The following is a 14666-nucleotide window of genomic DNA, read 5'->3' on the forward strand; positions in this document are numbered from 1 at the left end:
CATCACAGTTTTCCTGCACACTTGCTGTTGTCCTGGTGTTGCAGTCTTTCTTCTTCCTCTTTTGACGTTTTGTCAGAATAGTCGTCATATAATGCAGTCTGCGATGGAGATGACCAAACTGCCAATTAAAACTGTAGATTGTGCGTGAAGGCCTGTCACATGGTCTTATCCTATAAACCACAAGAGTGACTCACGTGTTCTGGTGAATCAACCACCTAGAATGCATTCATGAGCCATGACTGCTACTGAACTGCAGGTGTGTGTAAAACACAAATCAAATGCCTAATTTGTGTGATGTGCACAAATGTAACTCGTCTCATGGTGAGTGTGATATTGAATGATGGCAACTCCTCAGATCAACCAGCACCCCGACATGGCCAGCCAGGAAGAATTGGATGTGAACAAGGTCCTGATGTGATGTGCATCTTTGTCACTCAAAGGGTTTGTATTTCAGGGTGATCTAGTCCTTAAGGGAGAGCAGACTTCATCTTCATCTGGATTACTACCAGTTACTCTGAACCAAATGTTCACTGGCATATTTGAGTTTGAAAATGATACCATAATTCTATACATTTTCAGTTTGAGTGCCATATTGATTATTACCATGGTAATTCGGTCAGTCTAGGGACTCTCGCCTCGTCTTGAATCTTCTGTGGTGTGTGTTGTACACCTGTGGCAGTGTGCTTGAGATCTTCATGTGCCAGCATTGAAGCTGTGATTAATTTTCCCTTCTGAAGGTAATCCCCTAATACCTGTATGCTGACCAAAGCGCCCAGACTGCTGACATGAACAACAACGGATTACAACTGAGGCCCATCCTGAACTGACACCTCCCTCAACCCCCCCCCCCCCTCAGTGAAGAACACTCTTCAACACTGCAGCTCATACAGTCCATAATCTCCCCTCTGAACCCCCATGCACCCACCCTCCCTCCAGGGTTAACCCGATAGTATGTATGGCCACCCTTCCAATGACCAAAAACACCACATCTCTCTTTCATGACCTTCGACATAGGTGACCATTAAATGTCTATTTAAGTTTATTCATTTGGCAGACACTTTTATCCAAAGCAACTTGCAAGTGAGGTAAAGTGCAACACAAGGAAAAAGCCATATAAGGCGTCAACAATATAAGCACTGCATGTTTAAATAGTTGCCCAGACAAGGTACACGTTGAGCAGCTCTGTTGATAGCCCAGCACCCACCCTAACCCCAGTGACAGGTGAGTTCATGTTGTGCATGGCAGGTGAGCATTCTGTGCGATGGATGAGTTTGCTGGTTATTGTTCTAGGGGATTACCGCCTTGTGCTGAGGCTTGGGTCCTAATCTCGCTGACGGAAGGGAATCACCGCAATCCACTCCATCTTTAGTCAAAGGAAGGGGGCGTGTGGAGGCTGAAGTGCAGATACACCCGATCACACAGGGTACAAATACTGTCTTGCAACGTGCGTCTCCTCACTCGTGTCCAACCCAGACAAGCTCGCCATCTCAGCCACATCAGGTTAGTCTGTGACCACTGGCTGCACTGGGGGGGCATTTCACGCTCGAGTGGGGCAGCAGTTGGGTTATTTAACAGGAAAGGGGGTTAGTTCGGCAGGAGGAGGGGTATATTAAGTGGTAGGCATAGTGGTCATGTCTCAGATTTTGGTAAAGAGTGACACCGGACATTACAGTTTAATGTGCGTGCAGGAGTGACCTTCTTCAAACCTCCAACCAGCGTGGATTGTTTAGTTGGGGGGGGTGGTTGGGTTGGATTGTGAGGTAAAGGACACAAGCTGAGAGTGACATCGCTTTTTGTGCTTCAGGTTGAAAGGCGTTTACAAAAAAAAAATCACCATGAGCCCCAAACATGTGGTCTTCAAGAAGCTCTCCCGCGACAAGTCGGTGAGTCAAGTGCTTATTGTCTTGTCAATTTAGTGCAGCGGTTCCCATACTTTATTGTCTCACAGCCTACTTATACACCCAATATCCCTGCGCAGTAAATTTATACAGACAATACTGCCCCTCAGACAACTTTAAACATGCCATACCACTCCAAAGGCAATTTTATATACATCTTGCCGTGACAGTGGCCATGTCACAAATTTATTTGTGGTTAATGACCTTAAAAAAACTTTTCTTCTCCTGTCTTCTCCTGTATGTGATAACAGGCAGTAAGGTATTATCTGATTGTCCCTTGCCTCTCCTCTCCCTCCAGCAGCTCGAATTTCACCACACTTCTGGCCAAAAATATATGTAGTTTATATAGTTTTTATGCAAATATAATAAACTATCTGAAATTATTTTCCTTTCCTTATGGCCAAGCAACAAATAACAACCTCCCTTTGTTAATCAGTAGTCTTCATTAAACATTAAAATAAAGTTCCATTTGCCTGCTCCCTTTCCCTTCTGCTAGGCAGAGGCAACCCTGGTACCACATCGTAGATTTTTTTAGTAGTTTTTTTCTCCGTCTGATCTGTAAAGTCAGAATACAGTTGCATAGTTGATCCTATAATTATTATTCCAATTATGTATGAAGAGCTAGTTTGGAACAAAAACAAGAAACATCTCCAGCATTCTAAGACCAGGATTCCTAACACCTACCCTACAGTTCTGCTCAGCGGGAGAGAATCACAAGGTAATGATGTGTATCTGTTGGTTTAGGTGGGTGTGTACATGGGGAAGAGGGACTTTGTGGATCATGTGGACTATGTGGACCCAGTGGGTGAGTCTAACAGAATCGAAACACTACACAGAAAGGCTCTGATTTCAGTAATAGTGATCCAGAAGAATAGTTGATTTCTTTATGTGTTGGTGTTGTCTCAAGATAAGTGTACTCTCTCCCCTATACACAAGATGGTGTCGTGCTGGTGGATCCCGAGCAGCTGAAAGGGAAAAAAGGTATCTGCTTTCCTTGTGATGTCATGTTGTGAACCAATCCATCTGTGCAATTTATATGAACAAGAAAGGTATTGAATTTTCAATGATGAGACAAACCTCTGTCGCCCACAGTGTACATCATGCTGTCCTGCACATTCCGGTACGGCCGAGACGACATGGATGTCATGGGCCTCGCGTTCCGCAGGGACATCTACCTGTCCACTCGTCAGGTGTACCCCCCTCTGCAGGACAAGGACAGGAGCACCCACACCAAGCTGCAGGAGAGACTACTGCGCAAGCTGGGGGTCAATGCTTACCCATTCTTTTTCGAGGTTAGGACGACATCATCGACACCATGCAAATTTCAGAAACGGAACAATTTCACACCACCTCAGCAAAAAATGAGGTGCGGTTAAACCCGTGTGTGTGGAGCCCGGGTAGATATAGCGGGCATAGGGCTGGGTGTATTTTGCTGTGTGCCTGGTTAGGTGTGCTGCATGAAGAGTTTATTGTATGTAGCAGGTGTAACTATGATGTGCACTATGTAGTGGATGTAAAGTAGATGTGCAGTGTGTGTAATTGTTGGAAAGATGTTGTGCTGTGAGTAGTCGTTGTAAACAGGCTGTGGTCTGCGTTTCAGTTTCCAGACAACCTGCCATGCTCTGTGGCTCTGCAGCCTCTCCCAACTGACGTGGGGAAGGTGAGAACACCGTCCACCTCTCTCAAACTCAGTATTAATGTGGAAATTGTGGAAAGCCATACATAATTTCAATTGACCTCATACTGATTATGAGTGACAGATTCACTGCTCCTTAGCTATTTCCTCATCCTCTCAACCTCTTCCCTTTCCTTCTCCACCCCCCCTCCCTACCATCCATATATATTCAGTGTGTCTCTCTCCATCTTTTTGGCTCTCTCGGCTCTCTCCCTCTTTCTCCATCTGTGGTGTTTGTGTTTGAATACAGACCATAAGATACTGAATATTGTGCCCTCTCTTGTTGGCAGCAATGTGCTGTAGAGTTTGAAGTGAAGGCTTTCTGTGCTGAGACTCAGGATGAAAAAGTCCACAAACGGTGAGCCCAGCTGCTACGCCCAACATTCAGTCTGTGTGTCTCAGAGCAGAAGTTTTGACTCAATTTCAATTTCAATTACTTCAATTATTGACACCCCCTCCCCCTCGAACAGGAGCTCTGTGCGTTTGGCAATCCGCAAAGTGCAGTACGCCCCTGAGCAGGATGGGCCAGCCCCTTTCAGCGAGACCACTCGCGAATTCCTCATGTCAGACAAGCCCTTACACATGGAGGTCCGACTGGAGAAGCATGTGAGTCTTTCTCAAAAACAACCAATCATTGTGGAACTTTAGGAAGGAGATAACCAGTTAGCAGGCCAGGTCATGGAACAGGCAAACAGTTTTCACTCAGAGAGGTAGGACAGATCGTTAAAGTTCTCTCCACTTACTCTGCAGACATACTACCATGGTGAGCCAATCAACGTTCACGTGAATATCACGAACAGCTCCAGCAAAACGGTGAAGGAGATTACTGTTTCAGGTGAGGACATACAATTTTTACAGGGAACTGACTTCAATGGTCCTCATGTGTAGAGGAAACTGACCTATCTTTCAATGCTGCTTCTTGTCTTAGTGGAGCAGGTGGCCCATGTCGTGCTGTATTCCAACGATAAGTACGTGAAACCTGTGGCTATCGAGGAGACCTCGTAAGTGTCTATAATTCCAATGAATGTGCATTAATTATATTTTATTAATTACAGTTTAAGATACAATTATGATATCTCGTTGTGCTTTGCAGACTATAATAGGAAGTAATTGCAAAATGATACAAATAATATAATCCTAAAATTAACCCAAATTATCTTGCAATGTCTGTGTCTGTATCTTGTCTCACATACAGACACATTACGTTTAAATGGAACCCCCAGATATTTAGAGCATCTTGTTAAATGCTAATTTTTACACTACAGAAGTCTTACTGAGTTTGTTCCTCTTGTGATATTCAGTATACTGTTTGGAATGGTTGTTCCAGCATGGCAAGCTTGTGTCAATGAATATAAGAATGAGTTTCTACTTCCACGGAACAGCATTCGTCCCTTTTTAGTGTGCTATGCTGGCAAAGTCAGAAACCTACTGAAAGCAGCATTTTGTTCAGTTGCTGAGTTGTATCTTTACTTCAAAATGTAAATGCATCTCACCAAATATTTTTTTTCATTCAACGCAACATAGAATTTAAATGAATTTTGGAGCTCACAAAACTCCTCAAACTGGCTATACCACTCACAGTCACAAAGCTCTTTTTGTGTTTTACTTTATGTTCTAATTATATAATAAGTTACTATAACACTATGAATTGTATTGCACTTTCACATATACAAATGTACGTATGTTAGCTCAATGTGGTGTTCAAGTTGTCATACAAATTTTCTATTGGTTCAGCGATTCGGTGCCCCCTAGCACCAGTCTGAAGAAGGTATACACCCTGCTTCCACTACTGGCAAACAACCGTGAGAGACGGGGCATTGCCCTGGATGGAAAGCTGAAGCATGAGGATACCAACCTGGCGTCTTCTAGCATGTAAGTTACTCAGTATGGGGTATTGCTGAGAGCAATGCATGCTGGGAGCAGTCCACATACAGTGTTATTGAATTCAAAATGGTGGCCTTTCTCCTTGCTGCTTGGGAACAAGACAGTGAGACTGTGTGTCATGGAGGGTGAATGGGCCATGTCATTCTTACAATCGCAGTAAAATGTAAAAACCATAAAACACCTTTTGAAGTACTTCTCATTCAGAAACAAGAGTAGTTCTGCAGTAAATGACCCAAAGCTGCATTCTGGTAAGATCTTGTTTTAGTTCAAAGGGAATTCATTCAAGCTATGTGTATGCCCAGAGAATGTATATTAAGCCAATAGCTTTGGATACTGACTTGCATCCCTGCATGACAGCCATCATGTCATTCTGTGCATGTGCTATCATCTAATCATACCTCCATGAATCTGAAAAGGCACAGAGTGGTAATTAAAAAAAAAATTAACTGATTGTCATATATTTCTTGCCAGATTTACTCAACCCTACTCTTTACTCAAATTAAATGTTATGCACAATAATATTAAGCCTTTTTAAGACTCAAATTAAGGGGGTAGTATCATATCTTTCGGAAACTACAGTTTACTTAAACATGGTAAGGTTTGCAGGGCCATGATGTCTTCAGCACAGCTTTTCAAAACCATTTCAGCAGCGGTGTAAATACTAGGAATCCACACAGACCATACCAATGGCCACAGTATTCCAGAACCCTGCCTGTCGATTTTACGGAAAGTCAGTGAACATTCATTACGTGGCTAACCCTGCTAAACTTTAGAAAAAACAAGGTATTAGGGTCTCTGAGAAAGGCATACATTTTCTTCACTGCCAGGAATAAGAGTTCTTAGTGTGGTGTGCATTGCTTTGTCTCTCTCTCACTCCTTCTTTATATGATCTTTCTCTGTTTCAGGGTGAAGGATGGTGTGCTCAAAGAGGTGCTTGGAATCCTGGTATCCTACCGAGTGGTGGTGAAGCTCACTACTGGCGGGTCAGTTTCAGTGTATCTGTGTGTGTGTGTGTGAATGTGTGTGTATGGTGATGGGAGTGCAATGTGTACTTGTTTTGCTGTTGCTAAAGATATTCTGACCAAAACTTTAACTGTAATCTAATCATCACATCTAATAATTATTATTATTCTTGGTTTTACAGGATGGTTGGATCCAGGTAAGACTGATTCTGTTTATGTTCCATTTCTGCAATCCAAGCTGTGAAGTCCAACATTACATTACATTATATTACATCAATTTAGCAGATGCTCTTGTCCAACTTTCAGCACAACAGAACAAAAGTGTATCCATTCAAGCTGAACGAGCAACAGTGTCGGACCAACACTCACTGTTCTCAGTCTTAGTGATTTAATCAGTCAGGGTCTCAGCGAGTGAGTCAATAGGTTTTTCTGTCTGTCAGTCACTCTGTGGTTCAGTGTCCGATCTTCTCTGTGATTGCCTTTTTGCTTCAGTGAGGTTGGTGTTGAGGTGCCGTTCCAGCTCATGCACCCCAAACCAGATGCAGGTAGGGTTCACCCAATCCATTTGTTTCACATTATACCCTCACTTCCTGTGACCCCTCTGGGACACCATTTGGTATGACAGCCATATAAGGAACAACAGTTTGTCTGAAAACATGTCAGGTTAATTCGCAGATAAAGATGTTAGATATAACTTTTAAATTAAATTGAAATTAAATTTGATTCCATAACATTGCAATTGCATCTTACCTGGTTGTTGTTTTTATTTGTTTAGTTATTTGGCAGGCATCTTTGTCCAGGGCAAGTTTTTGCTAGCTTTGCATTTTTGGTGACATGCCATTTTTATGTTTAGTTATGCTTTATGTATACAAGTCAAATGAAATTTTGTATTATGTCCATTTGAGATAGTATGCCGATTTTAGATAATCATAAACTATTGCACATTTTAATAAAACCATTGTTTAATATTGTTACCTCTAATGTCTGAAGGAGAATTTCAGTTAAAAAACCGTTCAAGTTTTTAACTTTTGTGTGACAGGGCGAGTAGACTGTGGGGCCTGTTAGCGTGTATGACACACCTCTGATAACAGGTGTTACGTAAGACTAGGATATATGCACCTTTTTCATTTTACACATACAATAATACATGAGATGGTCGGGGGGGGGTATACTTCATCAGTAATGCGCCTCACATGTTTTTCTGTCCCCTGTTTGCATCGTACAGTGAAAGAAAAGTAAGACATTCTCCTTTATTCGGTGTGAGATAAATGTCTGTAGCTGTTACTCAGGGTAGAGATTAGTTCTATCTCTGTTGTGTATAGTAAAAATAGTCCTGTCTGTCTCCATTACTCAACATTAGATTAGTACGGTCTGTCTCTGTTACTTATTGTGAGATTTGTCGTGTATGTTTCTATGACTCACTGTGAGATTAGCCCTGTATGTTTCTATTATTCGGTGTGAGATTAGCCTTGTTGATCTCCATTACTCAGTGTGAGATTAGTTCTGTCTGTCTCTGGCACTGAGTGCACAGAGCCTAAGAAGGAGCCTTGGTCCTGTGAGCCTGAAAAGGTGCATAAAAATACACCCAATGGCTCACCAATCTCACTCATATTTAATGTAATTGTTTATTTTCTTTATCAAGTCCTCTTTTGTGGCTCCTGTCATGTTGGGGTATCAGAAAGATAAAAAAAATACAAGATTAAGTGAATTAATGAATAATGAACCTTGCCTGATGCCTGGCAAGGAACCGTGACTGATGCCTGCCTGCCTGTCTGTCTGTCTGTCTGTGTCCCTGTCTGTCCATCACCTGACCCAATGGAACAGCGAGATGGAGGAAGACCTGGTGTTTGAGGAGTTCAAGCGCAACTACCTGAGGGGGATTATTGGGGATGATGATGAGGAGGGCAACGTGTCGCCAGCCGAGACATGAGGGCACAAACGGGACGCTGGGGCTAGGCACAGCACATGTGACAATATCACTTGCAGTGCCCTCCCATTAGCAGGTCCACAGATCCACAGGGGCTAGAGACAGGGGTACATAGATGAGTAAGGATATGTAGAGGGGGGGGCAATGGCTGATCATAAGGGTTAGGAAGCCGTGGTCTTTAAAAGCAGTTCCACTACTCAACTTAACCTTTAATTCAGCTTCACTGTACTTATTTCCAGTAACGTGGTGTCCAATGCTTAGATTCAATTAGTGGCAGAAGGATTTTCTAAAAATGAAATGTAACTCTCTGGTTCTGCTTTATGCTGTTCCATTTTTCAGAGTTTCTTCTCTCTTACTGTTCACCACTGTGGATAAAGAGATGATTCTGGAAGGGAACAAGGGTTTATTGCATAAATGCGATGCTTATAAATAAACAGCTACAAAATAAAGTCTGCCAGTGAACTACTTTATTTTGATAAAATAACCAGAGCGGAAAGACGTAGAAATAAGAACAGCACATTTTTAAGAGAGCACCTGTGTGAGCATGAGAGGGAGAGAGCATCATGGGGTTTGTGAGGGTGCGGTGGGAATAAAGGAGTGTATCAGTGTGTTTCAGTTCATGGTCACAGCAGCAAAACATCTATGAAATCTGGAGCCTTTGTTTTCAACCTTTTATTAGACTTTTTTGGTTTTTTAGAAATGATAAACAATATACAGAGTGAACATACAACAAAATAAAATAGATATATATAAACCCATAAATCCCTGTGATGTCCTATGAGGGCCTGTCTGTGTGGTAGCGTAATTCTGTTCCTGTGTAATGAGAGAGGAAGCAGAGCTCAGCCTCGTGAAGACCACCTACATTCTGTTCTTCCTTTCACCTCTCAGACCTTGCCGGTCACATTCACACCTCCACCTGCTTAAAGACCCACACCTCCATCTGACACATTTAGTAGTATGTAAAACCTAAGAATGCTTGCATAGAAGATTTGTGGTGGAATATTAAATCCAGATATGTGGGGGGAAACAAGTCTGAAAACCCCATGGAAGACCTATTTGTGTAACTGTTGACAATTCCCACAAACATCATGGTTAGAGAAGGAAACTATGGGTTATGACAGCTCTCCTGTGTGTACACTCTCTCACACTGTATTTCCTTATTGTAACAGTGGTCCTTTATTGAAGTTCAGTTGCACAGGTGTTTTAAAAAATGTAGCACTGATACCACAACATTGAGGGGACACAGGAGAGGAGGAGTCCATTGGCTACCACGAAAGTGACTGACATCTGTATCTGAACAGAGATTTCCAATGATTGATGTGACCAGAGTGTGGTGTGTGGGGGAGGGGACCTGGGTGTGGCTAAGGTGCTGAGGTGGGTGGTGCCTCCATCACACCCCAGTTGTATTCTCCCTTCATCATGGGTGGAGGGAAGTCTCGGAATAGTGGCATGTCGCAGGTGTCAGGTTGGAGCAGGAAGCCGCTGAAGGTGCTGCTGGCCTCTGAGCTGGCATACATGCCGTTGGTGTTGCCATCCCTCACCTGAAGCCAGACCCGGTCAAACATGTTCAGGTGCAGCACCACCTGCTGTGAGGCGGTGCCCAGGTTGCCAGTCTCAGTAGTCTTCACTATAGGCATGAAATTGTGGAACAGTCCCACTTTGAGCACCTTGCTAAAGACAGCGAGGTGGTAACTGAAGACATATGTACCATTGACAGGGGCCATGTAGATGCCAGTGATAGGGTCGTAATGCCCCTGTATGTTGTGCAGGACGTGTGTAAAGGCCACTGGGAGGTTGGGGGGAGGGAAATTTGACCCCAGAGCTGCAGAGAATGCTGACTGGATGGCAGGGGAACAAGGACCTGGAATTCCCATCATACCCTCTTCTCCCTGATCACCTTTCTCACCGGTTGCCCCCGGCACACCCTGAGCACCCACCTCTCCCTTGTCCCCCTTGGGTCCTGGTGGCCCCTGTTGCCCATCAACACCATCAGCACCATCCTGGCAGTTACACGCCCCCTCTGGCCCCTGGTCGCCCTTCACCCCATCTTCCCCTGGTGGACCTACAGGCCCAATTCTACCCGTGTCACCCTTCTCCCCCTTCACTCCTGGTATCCCTGCTACACCTGGTAGTCCTCTTGGTCCCACAGATCCAGGCAGCCCTGGTTCACCAGCTGGGCCTGGGATGCTCTCACATGTCTCTGGGCACTGTCCTGCCTCACCTTGGGGTCCCTGCTCTCCGGGGGGCCCTTCAATACCCTGGTCCCCCTTGTCCCCTGAAAACACAGTGCAGCAGAGATGAGAAGATGGTTCCAATGCTAATGACATTAATGATAAAATCCCCCCTTCTGTCTAGGGAACTCACCCTTATAACCACGCCCTCCCTTTGCCCCAGTGAATCCAATGGGCCCCGGCTCTCCCTTCTCACCGTCATCACCTTTCTGTCCTGTGGGAGTAAGAGGGAATGGGAGGAGGAGGGGGAGAGGGAGATGAATTGAGAAAGGGGGATTGAAAACACAAGAAAGGCACATCAGCATACTCTAAATCTGAGGTTACAGATATAACTTATTTGTTTTTTTTTAGCATGAGAGTATAATCTAATTCAACATTGACGGTGATATTGGTTTGTGTTCCAATAACAGTGGTAATATCAGGTTTTGTTTGTGCAGTCACATTGTGATTGGGCTATTAATGCATCTTCGAGTTGTGCTATGCTTACCTTTGAGGCCCGGTCGACCCATGAATCCCGGTCGTCCTCGGAACCCAGTGAAGCCTCTTCTTCCTGGACTGCCTGGACTTCCTGGAGTGAGAAAATGAGAGAAATGGGAAAATGAAGGGGATTTAATTCAAATTATGTAAAACCCCTGAACTTTTCCCATAATCCCCTACTGCAAAAGCCATACCATTTACTACCATTCCTATCCTAAATTAACTGTATTTGTGTTAATGACATACCATGTCTCCTGCCATTCCAAACTAAACCTTCCATGAGGCGGAAAGCTATATTAGCACGTATTAGCTCTCATATGATGTCATACCATGTTGAACAACATTATGTAAAGTACTCTCATGCAGACAAAATCAACCTCACAGCATGAGAGCCTATGAGAAATGCCAGGAGTAGGGGGAGGAGGGCTGTGTACCTGGCAGACCCCTGTCCCCTCGCTCTCCCTTGGGTCCAACGGTGCCCTTGCAGTGTGAGCAGACGCAGAACCAGGGCACGCTCTCAATGGGCGGCGGTACCGGCGCCTCCAGCAGCATCTGGCAGTACGACATGTCAGGTTCTGTCTGAGGGGGTGGGCTCCCCATCATGTCAAAAGAGCGTGTCATTCGGGTCATGTTGGCAGGAGGCAGAGGCAAAGGTGGGTATCCTTGGGGATCGGGCATCGTCATGGCTGGAGAGAAACAGAGCCAGAGCACCAGCCCCACAGTGGTCCACATCACCTGGGGGACAAAAGATGGGCAAGGGCAGGCGCGAGACAGAGAGGGAATGGGTCAAAATGGAGTCCTCGTTCTTTATTATACCATAAAATATCAGCAAAATTCTCGTGATGATCTAGTCTTACAGAGAACCCATTATAGACAAATTATTCTCAAAGACATAAAACTGGTTTTGAGAAAATGAATGCAGAAAGCGGACATGTGGTCATCAAGTAAGATCTGTGTGTGCCTGCCTCTGTTTGTTTGGAAAGCTGTGAGGGGTTTCTGAATTGGCAAACTAATCAACTAAAATATACTCAAAGTATACATATTTCTGTTAATTTAGTTTAATAGATGACACATTATTCTGTTTGATACATTTATTATCTGGGTACAGCTAAGGTAGTCTTTTCCATGAAAACCATATATTTTCAACTGTATTTTCAGTAACTAAAATTAGAGGGCTGCTATTTTCATAATTCTAGGTATAACTGTCTCAGGACATGCTAAAATCCTCATAAATATATGACACGTGTTAAGTGTGGTTTATTTACTGGATATTCTGAAAGTTAAGGCATTTAAGACATATTGCAAATTAGCTTTGAAATTTCAGGATAGTCCATGGTCCAGAAATGAATTCTTCACACATTTAGCTGCCAGCCAGCAACCCCAAATTCACAGCCAGTAATGTGAGTAACAATGCTGATCTGTATACAAACCTGACTTATGCTACAGGTAACCAATATCATGACACATACTTTTGACAGACAGATTAGTATTCAGTATTTGAATGTCACTGCACTACACAGGACAGTCTTCTTCATTGACTTGACCATCAAGTACTGTTGTCTGAGAAGACTTTCTATCTCTATCTGACTCTGATAAGTCTCTTTAAGTCTCCAGAGCTGGTTTTTCCATTATTAACTGAAACAACCAACCACTAAATACAGGCACTTTTTCCTGACACACCTACACAAGTAATCTGCTATATCCCACCTGCACAGGTATTTTCCTCTAACTCACCTACACAGGTCCTCTAACCCTCCTTGACACATGAAAGCCCGTAGTCCTCCTGTAGTCCCTGACTGATGCACTGGGCTGTCCCGGACTGTGTGCAGAAATACAGCGGGTAGCGCAGATCACACTCACCAGTCCCTTGAAGCTTTGTGTCATCTTCAGCACGGTAAAATCTCCTTGGAATGAACAACTCGGTAACCTGGAAGGATTAATTTATACACCTCACCTACACCTACACTCCACCCCCTGTGCCATCCACACAAAGCCAAACTGCAAGAGAATAAAAGCCTTTTGTGCTGGGGCAGGAAACTCTGCCTATGTCTTTCCCATACATGTGTACAATGACCTCACCAGAATCTTCCAGGCCAACAACAATTATAATAGATACAGAAAAAAATCTCTTTCTCGTGTTTGGGTCCATGGCGCTGCAGAAGTGACTTGGAGATCTCAGACTGCACTCCCAGACTGACACCTGACCGTATTCAAAGGATCATATGGTTTCACTTCTGTGTTCTGGGAAAAGGAAGCCCATATGGCCTGGTTATGGTCATTTGTTTCCAATGGGGACAGGTCAACCTAATAAATAGCTAGCCATTTCTTTCTTTTCAATTCTACATAAAGTTTTTAAAAGCCCACAGTCTCATGGGAGTAATGTTATACAGTAATGTATAAGTATATATACAAAATCAGAATTCCTTCTTTCTGTGCATGAACCGCCTTTTATTCCCAACAGCAGCATTTTTATCTGATTTGAAAAGATCATTTTAACCCTTTGGTTAGATGTTCTGAGTTGCTTGTTTATCAGTGCACAGAGGTGGAGGGGCATTCCCATCCAGCCATTTGCTCCCAACACTGAGACCAACACCAGGACTGTCACTGATAGCAGGACTAAGGAGTAACACCAGCACCAGGACTGGCACCGATACCAGGAATGACACTGGTGCCAGGGCTTGAAGTAATGCCTGGACTTGGTACCTGGTACTAGGACCCCATTCAGACTGCTGTAGGTGTGATTCCATGCAGACCATGGGTCATGGAGACCACTTCACATGTGCTGGGACAAACAAGCACCCCCAAGAGGAATCCCCAAATCTCCTGTAGCTTCCACAAAGAAGGGGGAGGACAGAGTGGTGCTGCACCCAGGATGATGCCCTGAGGTGGATGGAGGTGTGGGACTCTAGAGAGGGAGATCTAGGACCAGTTGCACCTCAGGCGATGGAACCAGAGATCACTTCTTTCACATACTCTCCATAATAAATCAAACACAAGCAAGAAACCTGAGACACTGAAACAAGGTTCAAGCACAAAGAGATAATGTAGCGTTAATGCCTACACCCAATAACTGTCCTCATTTCCACAAAATAAGATACTAACTGATCCCCACTTTAAAGAAATTTTCATTAATGTTCTTCCTCATTGTTGTCCTATTTAATTATTTACATTATTTACGAGAAATGTTTTAACTCCAGATGTCCAGCATTCATGTTTTGGTACGATTTTTGTTGATGAGGTTTGGCCATTCGTTCCACCGATTTGGTTTATCATAGATGCACAGAGGGCGCAGTTTTCTCTGTCACGTCGTAATAATAGTATGACCATTGTAAATAATTACAGATATATAGTATTTTTGTCAGTACTGTTACTGAAATTTAGACTACTATATGTAGAATAATATCTTATATGCTGAATAATATTAACTATTGCATTGATATGTACATATTTTGTATGCATTCTCAATATATACAGCAATGCATATATTACTGTAAACATTAATTCAAAAGTCTGTTTTTTTTTTCACAACTGTGACGCAGCCTTGCGACAGCACAGAAGGATGAGAACTAAAATCTATGTGTGGGGCTATATAAAACCCAAAAGAGGGGAAAC

At 43.6% G+C, this 14666-nt stretch overlaps 2 protein-coding genes across 2 annotated transcripts; one reads left to right on the plus strand and one right to left on the minus strand.

Annotated features, from left to right (window-relative positions):
• The first annotated feature begins 1835 nt into the window (after window positions 1-1835).
• LOC118783680 (S-arrestin-like) lies at window positions 1836-8349 on the plus strand. Its single transcript, XM_036537632.1, has 15 exons — window positions 1836-1883; window positions 2643-2703; window positions 2835-2879; window positions 2991-3190; window positions 3499-3558; window positions 3864-3931; window positions 4044-4179; window positions 4324-4408; window positions 4502-4574; window positions 5308-5445; window positions 6363-6440; window positions 6602-6616; window positions 6912-6964; window positions 7645-7654; window positions 8244-8349. The coding sequence occupies exons 1-15, from the start codon at window positions 1836-1838 to the stop codon at window positions 8347-8349; spliced, it is 1176 nt and encodes a 391-aa protein (XP_036393525.1).
• A 1348-nt stretch (window positions 8350-9697) lies between these two features.
• Window positions 9698-12938, minus strand: LOC118783682 (inner ear-specific collagen). Its single transcript, XM_036537633.1, has 5 exons — window positions 12915-12938; window positions 11489-11789; window positions 11065-11145; window positions 10711-10791; window positions 9698-10621 (listed from the first exon to the last, which is right to left on the minus strand). The coding sequence occupies exons 1-5, from the start codon at window positions 12936-12938 to the stop codon at window positions 9708-9710; spliced, it is 1401 nt and encodes a 466-aa protein (XP_036393526.1). The 3' UTR covers window positions 9698-9707.
• Window positions 12939-14666: the final 1728 nt, after the last annotated feature.

The sequence above is a fragment of the Megalops cyprinoides genome, chromosome 9, assembly GCF_013368585.1.
Source record: "Megalops cyprinoides isolate fMegCyp1 chromosome 9, fMegCyp1.pri, whole genome shotgun sequence".
NCBI classification, from domain to species: Eukaryota; Metazoa; Chordata; class Actinopteri; order Elopiformes; family Megalopidae; genus Megalops; species Megalops cyprinoides.